The sequence below is a fragment of the Lissotriton vulgaris genome, chromosome 6 (genome assembly GCF_964263255.1).
Source record: "Lissotriton vulgaris chromosome 6, aLisVul1.2, whole genome shotgun sequence".
Classification (NCBI taxonomy): Eukaryota; Metazoa; Chordata; class Amphibia; order Caudata; family Salamandridae; genus Lissotriton; species Lissotriton vulgaris.
In genome coordinates this window covers 1,925,326,708-1,925,347,354 of record NC_141694.1, presented here as the reverse complement: position 1 = coordinate 1,925,347,354, position 20,647 = coordinate 1,925,326,708, and the positions used below count along the sequence as shown (strand labels likewise).

General features: G+C 50.0%; 1 protein-coding gene across 1 annotated transcript in view; it reads left to right on the top strand.

Annotated features, from left to right (window-relative positions):
• The window catches only part of LOC147709941 (N-acetylneuraminylgalactosylglucosyl-glucoside beta-1,4-N- acetylgalactosaminyltransferase 2-like), a 704,718-nt gene that overhangs the window by 424,487 nt on the left and 259,584 nt on the right, over positions 1-20,647 (top strand). The window contains exon 4 of the mRNA XM_086925570.1: positions 14,236-14,342. Within this exon, the coding sequence (XP_086781696.1) occupies positions 14,236-14,342 (107 nt within the window). The remainder of the gene's footprint in view (positions 1-14,235; positions 14,343-20,647) is intronic.

Below are 20,647 nucleotides of genomic sequence, written 5' to 3'. Positions count from 1 at the left end.
AACACATATGGAGAAAGCAAACACTCATAAGGAATGCAATAAGTAAAATGTGAAATGTAAGCTGGGCTGCATGGGTGACCTAGATCACCCTGACTGAGTATTTTTACAGTCATTCTTGTGAAACTGACCAGTATTTTTGCTTGTAAAGTTAGGGACCTTAGAATCGGAGGGCCAGCTAAGGACTGTCCACTTAAAATCTTTGATATATGCTGATTTAAAGTCTGTTCCCTGCTGGTACTCTGCAGCAGGTGCACTAACCTCTATGCTATTTTACCGGATTGGAACCTGGAGGTTAGTGAGCTTCACAACAGCTACATTAACCCTCTGAAATGTCTTAATCTGTCCCCCTACATAGCGATCTGCTCACCAGCACATGCATTAACCCACTAAGCCGTGTTTACCACAATGTCCCCTGTGCTCAGCAGCTCAGATGAAAAGCTGTGCAGTCAGTGCTTAAAGGCGTCTGCCAGGATGCAACATGTGCACGGGCTGGGGGGGAAGGGTTGGAACATGTGTAGAGTTATGCACAGTACATTGGATTGTACACATACGCGCATTACACAGGTGCACTGATTTGCAATTGTAGGCACAGAGAGGGAAGGAATTATTTGAACTGCGTCATACGTTTGGTGTTGATTTCAAAGCTCAGCAACTTATCATCTGGCCAATGGTCTTCAAACTTTTTTATTCTGTGCCCTACCCCCGTGTCCAATAATGTATTCGAGCACCATTAGCCAAAGTACCAAATACATTTTCTTACAAGTATTATTTAACATTTTAAATATTGCAAGCAAGTGAAACCACATTGGCTGGGTTGAGGGGACACCTGACCATGTTGGCTGGCTAAAGACTGAATTCAGGCAGAACGTGCAAATGTTCACAGGCTTGAAGGGCGGCAGCGCAAACTTAGCCATCACCCCTTCCCCCAGCCCAGAGTGTCGGGGTGCGGGCCCTCTGCAGACAGGAGTCCAGTGCAAATGTGCACCCTCCTCTCAGCCAAGCCTGTGAGTGACGGGCTCAGTCCTGACTGGGTGAGGTCAGTGAGGGAAAGACAGACAGCCATGGGCACAGACTGCAGCAGCTCACAGCCACTGAGAGAGACCAGGCAGAGGGCATGAGTGGCACTGGCCGTGGGAGGCCGCTAGGGAGACGGGAAGGGGTCCGTGAGGAAGGCTGCCAATGGGCGGGGAGTAAAGACAAGCAGGGCGAAGAAAAGGGAGTCAGAGTCTAGAAAGGAGGTTCGGAGGAGATGAGCACACACACACACACACACACAGCCAGACAGAGAGGATGAGGAGGAAAGGCGAGGGAGGGGAGAGAGAGAAAAAGGGCAGTGGAGAGAGAGAGAGAGTGTGATTAGGCAGGGAAGGGAAAAGGGAAGGGGTGAGTTAGAGGGAGTGAAACAGGCACAGGAAAATGGAGCGAGAGAAGAGAGGGCAGTTGAGGGGTGAGATGGAAACGAGGCAGGAAGCACCTGTGGGAAAATGGAGTGAGGGATAGGACTGGTCAGGGGACAGAGAAAGGAAGTGAGAGAAGGAATGAGGTATGAAGAAAGGAAGGGGGAGGAGTGAAAGAGGGGCGTGAGAGAAATAAGACTAGAGAGGAGATAGACGTAAGGGGTGGTACGAAGGAAATGCACTTATGAGAAAAGAAAGTGTTTACATTGATGGTGGAAGGGAGAAGAGATGCGGCGGAGGAGGGAGAAGGCGATAACGGTGGAGAGAACCAGAGGGGTGGAGGCAGAGGATAGAGGTGGACGGTACAGGGAACAAGGAAATGAAGAGTGAAAAAGCAAGACAGAAAGGGATGTGGTGAAAGGGAAAGAGAGAATGGAGGAAGAGAAGTAGAGACAGACAGGGGGAGGAACGATAAGCAACAGTTTACAAGTGGGAGCGAAGGAGAAGCGATGTAGGAAGGAAGGAGAGGGAGGAAAAGAAAGGAAGGAAAAGCAAAAACATAATGAGAATGAAGAAAAAGAGAGGCGTGTGCCCGAGAGACGAGAAGAGGGTCAATGTAAATTGATGGAGGATGCTGGAGACAAGAGAAGAAGTCCGACACGGAGGCAAAGATGAACTGGACAGAGGTGGGGTCAGGGGTGGTGGATGGAGTAGGCAGTGATGAGGGAAGGCTGTGTGGCTCCTCGGTGACGGATGGAGGGGTCTTTGAGAGTACATAAGTAATCGCAGTCATGAACAACCATCACTGGATTTACCACTAACCCTGGGTTCCGTGGTACAGTCAGAGGAGCGAATACATGGAGGCGTCGTGTGAGAGCAGTGGCTTCCTCGTCAGAGGAAAGTCATAAATCGTTGCAATAGATTAGAGCGCTTTGAAAATGAAACCTAATACGAATTGCGGTTTGCTCCCACTGATGCTCTTTCAGTTTCCCTGCAATTATTTGAATTGTTTTTCTGTCTAAATTGGGCAATGGTATACTTCAGCTGTGTATTGCCCTGGACTTGTTTTTAAGCATTGCTCGTTAATTGTTGTTTTCTACACATGCAAGAGTTTAAAGGTCTGACCAGGGTAAGGGTCCCTTGTTTTGTTTGCTTGGACAGAATGATCCTTTTCGGTAGCGCCTCTGAAAATAGTCATCAGCACTTCATCCAAGCGCTGGACAGAGCGCTCTCACTCTTTACTGGAACGGGCCTATTTTGAGGAGAGGACAGGGTTAACAACCTGGGGATTTATTTTCACCCATAGCCCTCCCTCCTGGGGCTGTGGGTATCTGCGAGTAGGTAATTGTGTGAAGTGGGGTTTGGCGGGCAGGGGATGTCTTGCATTAGACGAGTGTACGTCACTCGGTGTTGTGGCACTGACTGGGCAGGCGATTCATACACTTTTTGGTGACGGCCGTTTCATTCCGATTCCGAGGTCTTCCCCTGGTCCAGTCGTAAATAGACTCACCTGTGGCTGCAGGGGGGTTAAATTATGTGGTCTGTCTGGCCTCTGAGAGCGAGCGATGCCTGCCTTCTCCTTGACCTTGCCTCAGAGTCACGCGCCCTTTTTCTTTTAATTGCGCATGAGCATTACCAGGCAGCAGACCCCACCCTAAGGCTGAACTAAACTAAAACCGCTGTGCGCAGACGCGGAGGGGGTGACAGTGAGCAGCTAGGTCATCATGATCACATGGTCAGGTGGGGTTTAAATTATAACGAGTCGGGCCTAAATGAAATGAAATCGGCTGGCGGGTCAGATCACTGCTCACGTCACAGCACCAGCATTTTATGCAGAGAATCATTATGTTCAGGGCAGACGGCAGAGAGCAGGAAAGGAAGTTAATGCTATGTTTGTTTGCAGGGTCGGTCCGACACGGCCAAATCGGCCCCCAGCAACAGAACCGGCCCCCACCCCATCCAGCCTACCGGGGGATTGCCCGGTGCCCGAAATTGCCAGTCCGGGCCTGGATACATGTACTCTAGCTGCATGTAGATGTTGCTCGGCCTTTCTTCTGAAGGATCAGAAGAAAGAATTATCTGAAGGAAGACCTCCCATTACTGAAAATTCTACTCTCCATGACTATGGAAGTGCCTTCCCAGTGTGTTCGTAAGGTTGGAGTGTATGCCATTTATTGCAGTATTATCCTTGTACCTGTGTTTGGTTCTCTTTTGTAACTTGCACACGTCACTTTTCTCTTGTAACACACTGTTCACTACCTCTCATATTTTGTTTGCTTGATACTTGCACAAGTGCCACCATTGCCTACGTAACGTTTGTTCTTGTGACTGAGTGTCTAGCATATATTGCAGTATTATACCTCTAATTATAGTTTGTATTCTCTTGTAACCTGCACACTTGTCACTTTTTCCTCCTGTGTTGCACCGTTTTATACCTCATGTATTTTGTTTGCTCACGATTGTCACTTTTACCTCATGTAATTTAACATCTGCTTTTCTAATTTGTTCACTTGTAATTTTCTCCTCATGTATCATTACTGTTCCTATTGTGAAGCGCTCTGACGCCTTCGGTTAAAGTCATATATAAAAACGCATACATAAATAAATAAATAATCAGCCATGGTGAGAAGGTTTCTGTCACGTGTCTGCTTCTGTCTCTGCAGTCCATCTTGCTGGGATTTTCCACTCTCTCTTCTCAGAGTGGAGGCTGGTAGGACACAGGATCTCAGCAGCTTCCATGTTTGATGATTGTGCAGTTGTGAGCTTGAGACCCCCACACACTTAGGCATTGTACTTAGAATTAGCCCCGAGCACGTATCAGTGACGCCTGTGTTGGATGGGTGTGGGGTGGGTATAAGGATCAGCCCTCGAGGGAGGGTCACCTGACCGGTGAGCCCTGTGTTGGATGGCTGTGTAGAGGGTGTAAGGACCAGCCCTCAAGGCAGGGTCACCTGACTGGAGACGCATGTGTTTGATGGATGTGGAGAGGGTGTAAGGGCCAGCCCTCCTGGGAGGGTCACCTGACCAGTGACACCTGTGTTGGATGGGTGAGGGGTGGGTGTAAGGACCAGCCCTCCTGGGAGGGTCACCTGGTCGGTGACGCCTATTTTGGATGGTGTAGGAGAGTAGAATCTGCTTCTTATAGTTACCCCCACTTTTTGCTGGTGTTTCACTGTTTTTCAACTTTAGTCTGGCTGGGGCCCTGCTATCCAGGGCCCCAGCCTAGCTGCTTCCTCTCTAAAATGATTGCATGTACTTTAGGTACACCACAGATTGGATTCTGGGGTACCCTTATCAGTCCCTAGTATATGGTACACCATGTACCCAGAGCATAGATACCCCAGAGGCCTTCCATTCAAAATGACACCACAGGAATACTACAGCAGCCTGTGTAAGGTGGTGTATGCACCCCTTACTTAGATATAGGTTCCCTATATCTACCTTATATCACTGCACATATAAACCTATAAGTCACTCCTATGGCAGGCCCTCTCAATCCTGAAGGCAGGGTGCTTGGTTTCGTGTGAGAGGGTGCCCATGCATGAGCAGGACCCCTCTGCAGCCTTCGGAATCTGTTATCCGGGGCTGTTCTGTGAGATTCCGCTTATAACCGGGAGCAGAATGTTACAGGCCTATTGCCTAGACTGAATGATATAAATATAGTTTTTTGGACCTAATCAGGGATTATTCAGATATATCCCAGTGGTTCTTGGATACAACAGAGGACATAAAGTCCAAACATTATTTTGAAAATCATGTGCCCAATATCGCTGGAACGATCAGTGTCGCCAACATTAGGTGTTTTTAAATCATCAACGCTCAAACTTTTATGTTAAAGAGATGCAAAACTGTTGTCTTGAGAAAGATGGTGGCATAATACATCCATCGAAACGCGTCAACCCTCAACAGAGTACACAATCTGAGAGAGGGGCTGTGGCCAATGAGTATTTGAATAAGTTAAATATACCAGTATCCATGCCTTTGTCATCGCTGTAATATGGATGTGTACCACGTAAATGGCATACTGTGTTTGTCTATGTAATGTACTCTCTTTGGTTTAAAAAAAAATGTTTTGTAATTATTTAGTGAGGATCTTGTGACTGGGTATTGAGCTAATGTGAACACTGTTGATTAGTAATGCTAGAAGCTGTGTTACATAGATACATTTTTCGTTTTTTAACCATATTGCGATTTCATGACTTTTGAACTAATAAATCGATTTATGTTTTTGTATAATTTTATGTGTTCCAAATATCTTTGGGGAATATATGGCACAATCGTCTTAAGTGGGAATGAGATTTAATGGAAGGCACAAATCAGGGTGAATGAAATGTGTAGAATGGTTGATTATTAGAGAATATAATTTGGTCCAAAGGATACTGCTCTCTTATCACTGTTTTGTGATGCAGTCAGACCATAAACTCTTAAGTGCATTATAACCTTGTGGTAAATGCTAACTTTGGAATGGCTGCTTCAAAACATGTCGTGTTTGGTGTCAAACACCTTGGAATCATACCTCCCTGCCAGTCCTGCGGCGGAGGTATGATTCCACCCTCCTAGAGGGAGAAATATGACTACACCGGAACACCCGGTACCAGCTTCGCAGAACCCTGGCATCACAAAATGGATGCTGCAGCCACGAGTCTGGCCTCCTGCTGCTGGACAAAACTCTGGCAGGGGAGGATGGACAATAGGTCTGGGAGGTGTAACCACCTCCCAGACAGGCTTTAGTGTATTGGGGCTGGGTGGGTGCACTCCAAGAGTGCTTTGATGTCTGCGCTGGGGGCACATTTGATGTCCCTGTGCATAGTCCAGCTCAAACCGGTTGCAGGGGTTACCAGCCCCTGCTCTGGAGCGAAACTGGACGAATGATATGGGTGTAACCACCCCTCTATCCTGATCCTCCCATAGGTGGGTCCCCAGAGTTTGTCCCACCCCTTCCTTGGGTATAAAGTAGCAACCCCTGACTACAGTACTTTAGATTTACCTGGACGAAACTCTGATACATAATCCTGGAACTTCGATGATCTACAAGGCGCTAGATAACTGAAGAATCTCCCTTGGAGTAAATGAGTTACTCCCCTACCTGGCAGGCACCTAAGAGGCATCTGACCAGTTTGCATCTCTGAAGCTCCCGCCGGACTACGAAGAATTTGCAACACAAGAGGTGGGTTCCCAGACTTCCCAGAGGCTGACACGAGCTCCCAGCAAAGCTGAGACCTGTAGCCCTCGTGGGGACTGTGGATCCGGAACCCCTGAACACCGTGCACATTTGCAAGTGCATATGCCTATTTGTGATTCTTGAGGCTGTGCTTTGGGCTACTTGTAGTCCAAACCGAGCAGCATTTCTACCGAAGATTACTGACCTACACTCACCGAGTGTCTCGTGGGCTGGTATTGCGTGATTCCTCTTGAGGTTCCTTCGCGATCCCTGGTCCGCCGACTGGTGGGTCCCTGTGAAGGCAACTCTAACTTTCAATGGGCTCACCTTGTTGCTCTAGACATGCCCTGACTCTCCATCACTTGGGAGTTGGCAGTACCTTGCTGGTCCGCGCCAAGGCATCTTTCTCTTACTGGGTGGATTGCTGTTGCCAAGGCTTGTTGTGTCCAATCCGAGCACCGATGCCGTAGCACTCGACATCCTTTGTGGGACAGCTCGAATCCAGCTCCTGGTCATTGTCGACGCCTCTTGGTCCTCTTGGCTGCAGAGTCAAGCTTCACCTCTTTGCACCTGAAGCAGCTGACATCGGTGGACATTCGTCTATCGTGCCCCTAGTCACTGGCAGGTGACCCAGACTCTGTCCCCACTGCTTTCAGGTTCTTCACATCTTCAATCCAGGCTTGGATCCCTCTAGACACTTTCCTTCATCCCGGCAGCAGTACTTTGCAGCAGGTCGCCATTGGAAACGACGATGTGGCCCGACACCATTTAACACTTATGCACCTGGCTTCCCTGGGTGACTTAACTCGAGTACTACAGTCCTCCCGTGGGTGTTGGCCCTAGAACCCCCTAAGTCTAAAGGGGTTTGCTCAAGTCCTCTCCTACGTGTCCTTATACTTTAAAATACCAACCGCGCCTTTCCCCATTGAAGCTAACGGAGCTCGCGGCTGTGTTCTCACACTGCACGCGTCCCCCGTGGGTCGCCTGTGTCACTAACTTGGGTGGTTCCTTGAGGTCCCAGCAATTCTACGTGCTCTAGGGACTGTGTCTAGTCAAGTCGTTGTACTTATACCACTTTCTTAATATATGGTTTGGTCTCCCCGTGGGGCCCATTGTATATTGTGCTATTTACTAAAGTTCTATTGTGTTGATATTGTGTATCTTGTTCTCTAATCTCATGAATAGGTTAGTAGAGAGTGTTTAGTCATAAATACATATATTTGATAAATACCTTGTGTGGGTCTCCTTTCATTTGGTCATTCTGGAGGTTATATTCTGGTAAACCAAGCTGCTTTACACTCCTTCAAGACTTAGCCTGAAGGCTGCTCTCTACAGCTACCACTAGGATAGCTTTCAATAAAGGTTGTCTTAAACCTATCATCAATAAGGGTTGTTAGGACTGGTGCAAGGTGCCCACTAGAATAGTGGACAGCATATGCCAGGCCACCTTCTCACAGATGGGTGTGGAGAGGGTGTATGGGCCAGCCCTCCTGGGACAGTCACCTGATGGGTGATGCTTGTGTTGGATGGGTGTGGGGTGGGTGTATGGGCCAATTCTCCTGGGAGGGTCACCTGGCCGGTGACGCCTGTGTTGTATGGGTGTTTGGTGGGTGTGATGGCCAGCCCTCCTGGAAGGGTCACCTGCCCGGTGACGCCAGTGTTGAATGGATGTGGGGTGGGTGTGTGGGCCAATTCTCCTGGGAGGGTCACCTGGCCGGTGACGCCTGTGTTGTATGGGTGTTTGGTGGGTGTAATGGCCAGCCCTCCTGGAAGGGTCACCTGGCCGGTGACGCCAATGTTGGATGGGTGTGGAGAGGCTGTAAGGACCAGCAGTCATGGGAGGGTCACCTGACCGGTGACTCCTGTGCTGGATGGGTGTGAAGGGGGTGTTATGGCCAGCCGCCCTGGCCCTTACACCCCCTCCTGACCTGTGACCCCGTGTTGGATGGGTGTGGGGTGAGTGTAAGGCCCAGCAACACATGTGTTGGATGGGTGCCTGTCTGTGCCGGTCCGCTGCCGTAAGGGTCCAGGAGCCAGCCACTATGCCCATTTCTTGAGTTACTTTGCTATGGAGTTGAAAGAGCTGCATGGTACCTATGAAATCACTGCTAAACCCCATCTCAGCCTAAATGAGTCGGGCATTTTTAAGCAGAGACTCCTTCACCTTGAAATTCAGAGCAATTCTGCTCCCTCTACTCTCTTAACATTGCATACCCCAGAAACTCCCCAGAGCAAGGAAATAAAGGTTCTTTTAGTTATCTATCTGAATACTCGGTCCATGGTGAATCATCAACTCAAAATTTTCCAGCTCTTACACTCAGAAAAGCCAGATATACTTCTTCTCACAGAAACATGGCTTCCTGAAGAGTCTGCCCCTGACATCTTAGTGGCAGTACCAGATAACTATTACATCTTGCAAACGAACCGTCCACCAGGAAAAGTAGGAGGCGGTGTTGTAGCTATCATCCACAAGGATGACCAGTTTAAGTCATTAGGGATTACTGGTTGTCCCTTTGATGACAGTTTAATTCTCAAATGTGAATCCTCTCAGTTATCTTTCACTTGCGCCCTCTTTTACAGACCTCCCCACTATATGCCTACTTTTCCTCAGGCACTGGGTGAAATGATCTCTCATTTAGACAGCAATCATGCCTGACTTCTTATTATTGGTGACTTTAATATTGGCCCAATGACAAACAGGAGAGTGCCATCTCAATAGAACTGGCAGGTCTTCTCTCTGGAATGAATTGCACCCCACATGTGCGTGAAGACACCCACATAAAAGGGCACACGATGGACCAAGTCTGGACAACTTACCTGATTATCTCGACCCCCCTGATCTCCCCTTGCACTTGGTTGGATCATCATTTTATCACTTTTACTCTCTCTGATGTTCGTCCTACTGAAACCCAACTACCAAAGAACTGCATGTCCAGAAATTGGAGAAGTGCCAATATTGACCACCTCTGCTCACTTTTAACTGCTACGGCCCCGTCTGTGCCGGATTCGGTTCAAATTCAGGCAGAGAACTTTAAGATGTAGCTTGAATCCGCATGGGACTGCGTCGTCCCTTTTAAGACAACTAATATTCTGAGACTCCACGACGCACAGCAGTGGTTTTCTGATGATTTAAAAATTCAAATGCTGGCGCTGAGACAAGCAGAACGCAGATGGAGACATCATTGTCTTGTAGAAGATAAGACTACATATTCTACCTTGCTGAAAGAATATAAAAATTCCATTCTTCAAACCAAGGCAGACTATTTCTCTAAGAAGATTCTAATTTCAGAAAATAAGTCTAAAGATATCTTCTCTATAGTAAATGAGCTTTCTAAACCAGATAGAATCACGTTAAAACTGGCCCCTTCACAGTCCTTCTGTGATTCTCTCAACTCATATTTTATGGAGAAAATCATTGCCATCAAGTCCAGTATTTCCACCTCTACTTCTTTCACAGATGTTCCCAACTTTTGTAAGACTCCATCTCAGTTGGTTCTGATTTCCCCCCATTTCCCAGGAGACTTTTTTAGGTCTACTTAAAAAGGTTGGCTCTGGTTCCCCTACTGGCTGCTGTCCTCACGTCCTTCAGGAAGTTTTTACCTTATGCCTGGATCCCCCTCTTTCTCTTTTTAACAACTCACTTAAGTCTGGCATTGTCCCCAACCTTTTTAAAAGTGCTGAAATCATCCCTATTTTAAAGAAACCAGGCACGGCTCCATCTATCCTCAGTAACTACTATTTCCTTACTGCCTTACCTGGGTAAGGTTCTAGAGGCCCATATCTCGACCCTACTTAGTTACTTTGTTGAACAGTCTCATGTTATGGACTCTCATCAGGCTGGGTTTCGACCCACCCATTCTACAGTCATCTTGACAGTTTTGGATGAACTTAGAGGGGGGGCGGATAGGGGCCTTACCCAGGCCCTGGTTCTCCTGGATTTGTCAGCAGCATTTGAGACGGTCGATCATAACATTTTGATTAACCGTGTCAGCAATGCCGGGATCCAGGGTCTGGCTCTAAAGTGGCTTTCCTCCTTCCTCAGCAACCGGTTTCAAGCGGTACGTCTTGCAAACTTCTCTTCTAACAAGATGGAATTGACCTGCGGGGTTCCCCAGGGCTCCTCCCTTTCTCTGCTCCTCCTTAATCTGTATCTGCTTCCTTTAATCTCCTCCTTGCGAGAAAGGAAAGTTGGAACATATAATGATGCTGATGATCTTCAGTTGGTTTTCGCCATCAATCTCACACCATCCTCTGTGTCTCACTTTCAAGATACCATGATCGTCATAAGTGAATGGATGAACGGAAACCAACTGAAGCTCAACCCTGATAACACTTAGCTTATCCTCACTGGCGTGCTTGCTAACCCATGGAACTCCAACTTTTGGCCTTCTATCCGGGGCGACCCGCCTTTACCAGGCAGTCCAGCCAAAAGTTTGAGCATAGTGATAAGCAATGATCAGTTCCTGAAGCCTCAGATCAGCTTGGTGGTCTCTGCTGGTTTTTTCCAACTGCGGTGAATAAAGAAGATTAGCAGATTTTTGTCCAGGGAAGCCCTGACTTTAGTTATCCTGACATTGGTCATCTCCCGACTGGACTATGCCAACTCACTTTACGTAGGCATCCCGGCTTACCAACTCAGATGCCTTCAGCTTGTCCAGAATCAGGCTGCTAGGCTGATTTTTCACCAACCAAAATGGCATCCCGTTAGACCGCTGATGAAAAGCCATCATTGGCTCCCAGTGGTCAAGCGTTTTGTATTCAAGCTGGGATGTACTATTTTCAAAGCTCTTCACGGCAATAGTCCAGCCTTCAACTCCTCTAAGATTCTGTTATGTCCCCTCTCGTAATCTGCGATTCTCCCATCTGAATCTGGTGGTCACTCCTACTTTTAAACACAAGAAACATGGTGGCTCCATATTTACGGCTTTAGCCCTCCAGTTCTGGAACTTGCTCCCAGTGGAGATGAGGTCTGTTACCTCCTTTGCATTATTCGGGAAACAGCTGAAGACCTGGTTGTTTTCCAAGGCGTATGATAACTAGACTACTTTCCCTCCGCTGCTACCTTACTTACTCCCCTAGCGCCAAAAAACTGAACGGTGAACATGCGCTTATCAAATATCTTTAAAATAACATAACATAACAGGGTGTAAGGGCCAGCCCTCCTGGGAGGGTCACCTGACTGGTGACACCTGTGTTGGTTGTGTGTGGGGTGGGTGTATGGGCCAGCCCTCCTGGGAGGGTCACCTGACCGGTGACGCCTGTGTTGGATGGGTGTGGGGTGGGTGTATGGGCCAGCCCTCCTGAGAGGGTCACCTGACCGGTGACGCCAGTGTTGGTTGGGTGTGGGGTGGGTGTAAGGGCCAGCCCTCCTGGCAGGGTCACCTGACCGATGACGCCTGTGTTGGTTGGGTGTGGGATGGGTGTAAGGGACAGCCCTCCTGGGAGGGTCACCTGACCGGTGACGCCTGTGTTGGTTGGGTGTGGGGTGGGTGTAAGGGCCAGCCCTCCTGGGAGGGTCACCTGACCGGTGACGCCTGTGTTGGTTGTGTGTGGGGTGGGTGTATGGGCCAGCCCTCCTGGCAGGGTCACCTGACCGATGACGCCTGTGTTGGATGAGTGTGGGGTGGGTGTATGGGCCAGCCCTACTGGGAGGGTCACCTGACCGGTGACGCCAGTGTTGGTTGGGTGTGAGGTGGGTGTATGGGCCAGCCCTCCTGGCAGGGTCACCTGACCGATGACGCCTGTGTTGGATGGGTGTGGGGTGGGTGTATGGGCCAGCCCTACTGGGAGGGTCACCTTACCGGTGACGCCAGTGTTGGTTGGGTGTGGGGTGGGTGTAAGGGCCAGCCCTACTGGGAGGGTCACCTGACCGGTGACGCCTGTGTTGGTTGTGTGTGGGGTGGGTGTATGGGCCAGCCCTCCTGAGAGGGTCACCTGACCGGTGACGCCAGTGTTGGTTGGGTGTGGGGTGGGTGTAAGGGCCAGCCCTACTGGGAGGGTCACCTGACCGGTGACGCCTGTGTTGGTTGTGTGTGGGGTGGGTGTAAGGGCCAGCCCTACTGGGAGGGTCACCTGACCGGTGACGCCTGTGTTGGTTGTGTGTGGGGTGGGTGTATGGGCCAGCCCTCCTGAGAGGGTCACCTGACCGGTGACGCCTGTGTTGGTTGGGTGTGGGATGGGTGTAAGGGCCAGCCCTCCTGGCAGGGTCACCTGACCGATGACGCCTGTGTTGGATGGGTGTGGGGTGGGTGTAAGGGCCAGCCCTCCTGGCAGGGTCACCTGACCGATGACGCCTGTGTTGGATGGGTGTGGGGTGGGTGTAAGGGCCAGCCCTCCTGAGAGGGTCACCTGACCGGTGAAGCCTGTGTTGGTTGGGTGTGGGGTGGGTGTATGGGCCAGCCCTCCTGAGAGGGTCACCTGACCGGTGATGCCAGTGTTGGTTGGGTGTGGGATGGGTGTATGGGCCAGCCCTCCTTGAAGGGTCACCTTAACGGTGACGCCTGTGTTGGTTGGGTGTGGGATGGGTGTAAGTGCCAGCCCTCCTTGGAGGGTCACCTGACCGGTGACGCCTGTATTGGATGAGTGTGGGATGGGTGTATGGGCCAGCCCTCCTGAGAGGGTCACCTGACCGGTGACGCCTGTGTTGGTTGGGTGTGGGATGGGTGTAAGGGCCAGCCCTCCTGGCAGGGTCACCTGACCGATGACGCCTGTGTTGGATGGGTGTGGGGTGGGTGTAAGGGCCAGCCCTCCTGGCAGGGTCACCTGACCGATGACGCCTGTGTTGGATGGGTGTGGGGTGGGTGTAAGGGCCAGCCCTCCTGAGAGGGTCACCTGACCGGTGAAGCCTGTGTTGGTTGGGTGTGGGGTGGGTGTATGGGCCAGCCCTCCTGGGAGGGTCACCAGACCGGTGATGCCTATGTTGGATGGGTGTGGGGTGGGTGTAAGGGCCACTCCTCCTGGGAGGGTCCCCTGACCGGTGATGCCTGTGTTGAATGGGTGTGAGGTGGGTGTAAGTGCCAGCCCTCCCTGGAGGGTCACCTGACCGGTGACGCCTGTGTTGGATGGGTGTGAGGTGGGTGTATGGTCCAACCTCCTTGAAGGGTCCCCTCACCGGTGATGCCTGTGTTGGATGGGTGTGGAGAGGGTGTAAGGCCAGCCCTCGTGGGGGAGGCTGGTAAATCCCTAGACTGCGTCCAGCAGGGCACAACACTGATGTCACACCTGCCCCTGGGGCCTTGAACTGCCCCGGGGCCTTTCTTTTAGTTGGGGGGTGGGGTGGGGGTGCTTCTGCACCACCGGAAGCAGAGCACAAAAGAACAAAAGTGGCTTCCCTCCTGTGAGGGGTTTCGGTTGGGCAGGGGATCACCTTGTGGGTGATTGGGGGTTGGCACCCCGCACCCCCCTCTTTCATACCAAGCCTGCTGGAGAGTAACATAATAAAAAACTGCAGGTCTGTTCTATCATCTTAAAAACAGCTGGGACGCCCCGAAACAGGACCCCCCACCAGCTGTAACTGGTCTCCCAGGAACACTCTATCCTTTACTGCTCTTTCACTTGGTGTCTCCTGCTTATAACTTGCACCCTCTACATCACCTTTGGAAATGAGATCTGTTTCTCCTGCTTCTGGGTTCAAGGTCGTTCCCTGCAGCCCTCATAGAATGTCTCTTCTCTTGGCAGGTACAGGACCGTTACCCGAGAGGTGCTCACCGCTCAGCCGAACTCCCCGCTGAGTTACCCGCTCTATGGCGTGGAGCTGCTTCCTCTGTCCACCATCCTGCTTCCAGGTAACCCTCACTTGTGTGTGTTTGAGATCTCTGAATATCTGAGCTGGACAAGTCAAGGGTCCCCCTGAACCCAGATAAAACAGACTCAGGAAGAGCCTAAAAACATTCCTGTTCAGCAAAAGCATGAGCACAGTATAATCCAGCTTCCATCTTGCTAAGTTATTGTTTACTACCATCTTTCCTGGCGCTTAGAGGCCTGCAGGTGATTAGGCGCGATATAAAATCTCACTAACAATAACAATAACAAGACCGCGCAGGCGCTCCACGAACGTGCACGTACACGCGCCGGTGTATTGGAGTGCCTGCACTGCTCCTAACAAGACTGGTGTTTTTGCTTTGGGTAGTGGTATCTTCATGCACACACCCTGATAGGTTACTGTGTTGTGGTGGATGTGAAACACTTGATACTTCAAATATTATACACATGTGCTAATTTAGGTCATTGTTGCATGACATGTACTGATTATGGTTTCTTGTTGTGGTTTATCTAGATGCTTGATTAGGCATTAACATGTCAGGACCCACTGAAGACATGCAGGTGTCATGTCAACATGTTCCTTCTCCAACTAGAGTCTATGCCAGTAGATGCCACATCATGTCAGGCTGTCTTTACCAGGACTCTTTGCCAGTAGATGCTGATTCTATGTCAGGCTGTCTTTACCAGGACTCTTTGCCAGTAGATGCTGATTCCATGTCAGGCTGTCTTTACCTTGACTCTTTGCCAGTAGATGCTGATGCCATGTCAGGCTGTTTTTACCTGGAGTCTTTGCTAGTAGATGCTGACGCCACATCGTGTCAGGCTGTCTTTACCTAGAGTCTTTGCCAGTAGATGCTGACGCCATGCCAGGCTGTCTTTACCTGGAGTCTTTGACAGTAGATGCTGACGCCACATCATGTCAGGCTGTCTTTACATGGAGTCTTTGCCAGTAGATGCTGATGCCATGGCAGGCTGTTTTTACCTGGAGTCTTTGCTAGTAGATGCTGACGCCACATCGTGTCAGGCTGTCTTTACCTAGAGTCTTTGCCAGTAGATGCTGACGCCATGTCAGGCTGTCTTTACCTGGAGTCTTTGCCAGTAGATGCTGACGCCACATCATGTCAGGCTGTCTTTCCCTGGAGTCTTTGCCAGTAGATGCTGGCGCCATGTCAGGCTGTCTTTACCTGGAGTCTTTGCCAGTAGATGCTGGCGCCATGTCAGGCTGTCTTTACCTGAAGTCTTTGCCAGTAGATGCTGACGCCATGTCAGGCTGTCTTTACCAGGAGTCTTTGCCAGTAGATGCTGGCGCCATGTCAGGCTGTCTTTACCTGGAGTCTTTGCCAGTAGATGCTGATGCCATGTCAGGCTGTCTTTAACTGGAGTCTTTGCCAGTAGATGCTGACACCATGTCAGGTTGTCTTTACCTGGAGTCTTTGTCAGTAGATGCTGACGCCATGTCAGGCTGTCTTTACCTGGAGTCTTTGCCAGTAGATGCTGATGCCATGTCAGGCTGTCTTTACCTGGAGTCTTTGACAGTAGATGCTGATGCCATGTCAGGGTGTCTTTCCCTGGAGTCTTTGCCAGAAGATGCTGTCTCCACGTCAGGCTGTCTTTACCTGGAGTCTTTCCCAGTAGATGCTGATGCCATGTCAGGCTGTCTTTCCATGGAGTCTTTGCCAGTAGATGCTGACGCCACGTCAGGTTGTCTTTACCTGGAGTCTTTGCCAGAAGATGCTGGCTCCACGTCAGGCTGTCTTTACCAGGAGTCTTTGACAGTAGATGCTGATATCATGTCAGGCGGTCTTTACCTGGAGTCTTTGCTAGTAGATGCTGATATCTTGTCAGGCTGTATTTACCTGGAGTCTTTGACAGTAGATGCTGATGCCATGTCAGGCTGTCTTTACCAGGAGTCTTTGCTGGTAGATGCTGGCGCCATGTCAAGCTGTCTTTCCCTGGAGTCTTTCCCAGTAGATGCTGATGCCATGTCAGGCTGTCTTTACCTGGAGTCTTTGACAGTAGATGCTGGTGCCATGTCAGGCTGTCTTTACCTGGAGTCTTTGCTAGTAGATGCTGATATCTTGTCAGGCTGTCTTTACCTGGAGTCTTTGCCAGTAGATGCTGACGCCAAGTCAGGCTGTCTTTACCTGGAGTCTTTGCCAGTAGATGCTGATGCCATGCCAGGCTGTCTTTACCTGGAGTCTTTGCTAGTAGATGCTGATGCCATGTCAGGCTGTCTTTACCTGGAGTCTTTGGCAGTAGATGCTGATGCTTTGTCAGTCTGTCTTTACCTGGAGTCTTTGCCAGTAGATGCTGATGCCATGTCAAGCTGTCTTTCCCTGGAGTCTTTGCTGGTAGATGCTGGTGCCATGTCAGGCTGTCTTTACCTGGAGTCTTTGCCAGTAGATGCTGACGCCACGTCAGGTTGTCTTTACCTGGAGTCTTCGCCAGTAGATGCTGACACCACGTCAGGCTGTCTTTACCAGGAGTCTTTGCCAGAAGATGCTGTCTCCACGTCAGGCTGTCTTTACCTGGAGTCTTTGACAGTAGATGCTGATGCCATGCCAGGCTGTCTTTACCAGGAGTCTTTGCCAGTAGATGCTGACGCCACGTCAGGTTGTCTTTACCTGGAGTCTTTGCCAGTAGATGCTGATGCCATGTCAGGCTGTCTTTACATGGAGTCTTTGCCAGTAGATGCTGACGCCATGCCAGGCTGTCTTTACCTGGAGTCTTTGCCCGTAGATGCTTATGCCATGTCAAGATGTCTTTACCTGGAGTCTTTGCCAGTAGATGCTGACGCCATGCCAGGCTGTCTTTACCTGGAGTCTTTGCCAGTAGATGCTGACGCCACGTCAGGTTGTCTTTACCTGGAGTCTTTGCCAGTAGATGCTGATGCCATGTCAAGATGTCTTTACCTGGAGTCTTTGCCAGTAGATGCTGATGCCATGTCAGGCTGTCTTTACCTGGAGTCTTTGCCAGTAGATGCTGATGCCATGTCAAGCTGTCTTTACCTGGAGTCTTTGCCAGTAGATGCTGATGCCATGTCAGGCTGTCTTTACCTGGAGTCTTTGCCAGTAGATGCTGATGCCATGTCAGGTTGTTTTTACCTGGAGTCTTTGCTAGTAGATGCTGACGCCACATCGTGTCAGGCTGTCTTTACCTAGAGTCTTTGCCAGTAGAAGCTGGCAGCATGTCAGGCTGTCTTTACCTGGAGTCTTTGCCAGTAGATGCTGACGCCATGTCAGGCTGTCTTTACCTGGAGTCTTTGCTAGTAGATGCTGACGCCACATCGTGTCAGGCTGTCTTTACCTAGAGTCTTTGCCAGTAGAAGCTGGCAGCATGCCAGGCTGTCTTTACCTGGAGTCTTTGCCAGTAGATGCTGACGCCATGTCAGGCTGTCTTTACCAGGAGTCTTTGCCAGTAGATGCTGGCGCCATGTCAGGCTGTCTTTACCTGGAGTCTTTGCCAGAAGATGCTGACGCCATGCCAGGCTGTCTTTACCTGGAGTCTTTGCCAGTAGATGCTGGCGCCATGTCAGGTTGTCTTTACCTGGAGTCTTTGCCAGTAGATGCTGGTGCCATGTCAGGTTGTCTTTACCTGGAGTCTTTGCCAGTAGATGCTGATTCCATGTCAGGCTGTCTTTACCTGGAGTCTTTGCCAGTAGATGCTGATGCCATGCCAGGCTGTCTTTACCTGGAGTCTTTGACAGTAGATGCTGACGCCACATCATGTCAGGCTGTCTTTACATGGAGTCTTTGCCAGTAGATGCTGATGTCATGTCAGGCTGTCTTTACCTTGAATCTTTGCCAGTAGATGCTGATGTCATGTCAGGCTGTCTTTACCTTGAATCTTTGCCAGTAGATGCTGATGTCATGTCAGGCTGTCTTTACCAGGAGTCTTTGCCCGTAGATGCTGATGCCATGTCAGGCTGTCTTTACCTGGAGTCTTTGCCAGTAGATGCTGGTGCCATGTCAGGTTGTCTTTACCTGGAGTCTTTGCCAGTAGATGCTGGCGCCATGTCAGGCTGTCTTTACCAGGAGTCTTTACCAGTAGATGCTGACGCCATGTCAGGCTGTCTTTACCTGGAGTCTTTGCCAGTAGATGCTGACGCCATGTCAGTCTGTCTTTACCTGGAGTCTTTGCCAGTAGATGCTGACGCCATGTCAGGCTGTCTTTACCTGGAGTCTTTGCCAGAAGATGCTGGCGCCATGTCAAGCTGTCTTTACCTGGAGTCTTTGCCAGTAGATGCTGATGCCATGTCAGGCTGTCTTTACCTGGAGTCTTTGCCAGTAGATGCTGACGCCATGTCAGGCTGTCTTTACCTGGAGTCTTTGCCAGTAGATGCTGGTGCCATGTCAGGCTGTCTTTACCTGGAGTCTTTGCCAGTAGATGCTGACGCCATGTCAGTCTGTCTTTACCTGGAGTCTTTGCCAGTAGATGCTGACGCCATGTCAGGCTGTCTTTACCTGGAGTCTTTGCCAGAAGATGCTGGCGCCATGTCAAGCTGTCTTTACCTGGAGTCTTTGCCAGTAGATGCTGGTGCCATGTCAGGCTGTCTTTACCTGGAGTCTTTGCCAGTAGATGCTGACGCCATGTCAGGCTGTCTTTACCTGGAGTCTTTGCCAGTAGATGCTGACGCCATGCCAGGCTGTCTTTACCTGGAGTCTTTGCCAGTAGATGCTGATGCTTTGTCAGGCTGTCTTTACCTGGAGTCTTTGACAGTAGATACTGATGCTTTGTCAGTCTGTCTTTACCTGGAGTCGTGGCCAGTAGATGCTGACGCCATGTCAGGCTGTCTTTACCTGGAGTCTTTGCCAGTAGATGCTGATGCCATGTCAGAATGTCTTTACCTGGAGTCTTTGACAGTAGATACTGATGCTTTGTCAGTCTGTCTTTACCTGGAGTCTTTGCCAGTAGATGCTGATGCCATGTCAAGCTGTCTTTACATTGAGTCTTTGCCAGTAGATGCTGACGCCATGTCACGCTGTCTTTACATGGAGTCTTTGCCAGAAGATGCTGACGCCATGTCAGGCTGTCTTTACCTGGAGTCTTTGCCAGAAGATGCTGACGCCATGTCAGTCTGTCTTTACCTGGAGTCTTTGCCAGTAGATGCTGATATCTTGTCAGGCTTTCTTTTCCTTGGGTGTTTGCCAGTAGATGCTGATACCATGTCAGGCTGTCTTTACCAGGAGTCTTTGACAGTAGATGCTGACGCCATGTCAGGCTGTCTTTCCCTGGAGTCTTTGCCAGTAGATGCTGACGCCACGTCAGGTTGTCTTTACCTGGAGTCTTCGCCAGTAGATGCTGACGCCACGTCAGGCTGTCTTTACCAGGAGTCTTTGACAGTAGATGCTGATATCATGTCAGGCGGTCTTTACCTGGAGTCTTTGCTAGTAGATGCTGATGCCATGTCAGTCTGTCTTTACTTGGAGTCTTTGCCAGTAGATGCTGATGCCATGTCTCTTTACCAGGAGTCTTTGCCCGTAGATGCTGACGCCATGTCAGGCTGTCTTTCCCTGGAGTCTTTGCCAGTAGATGCTGACGCCACGTCAGGATTTCTTTACCTAGAGTCTTTGACAGTAGATGCTGATGCCATGTCAGGCTGTCTTTACCAGGAGTCTTTGACAGTAGATGCTGACGCCACTTCAGGCTGTCTTTACCTTGGGTCTTTGCCAGTAGATGCTGACGCCAGGTCAGACTGTCTTTACCTGGAGTCTTCGCTAGTAGATGCTGACGCCACGTCAGGCTGTCTTTACCTGGAGTCTTTGCCAGTAGATGCTGATGCCATGTCAGGTTGTCTTTACCTGGAGTCTTTGCCAGTAGATGCTGATGCTTTGTCAGTCTGTCTTTACCTGGAGTCTTTGCCAGTAGATGCTGACGCAATGTCAGGCTGTCTTTCCCTGGAGTCTTTGCCAGTAGATGCTGATGCCATGTCAGGCTGTCTTTACTTGGAGTCTTTACCAGTAGATGCTGATCTTCTAACTGGGGCCTCTTGCAAGTCATGCTTCTGTCATGTCCAGGTACTCTGCCTCCCCTGGTGTCCTTGCCTGATGTTAGCAGCTCCAGGAGCCTTTGCCAGAACACGTGGTTTCATGCCAGACACTTCACCAGGACCTGTAGCGCGTGTCAATCATCTGATCTAGCTGACAATGGCTCAAGATGGCACTCACCTATAACCTTTGTCTTTTTTGCTGAACAGTAGCCCAGGGTTTGGACAGGAGAAGTAAACACATTTAAATGTACTGGTTTTTAGCCTTTTTGCACATGGTGAACCTGGGCCACAGAGGGTATAGAAGGAAGGTGTCTGTGAGGGCTGCTGGTGGGTCAAGTC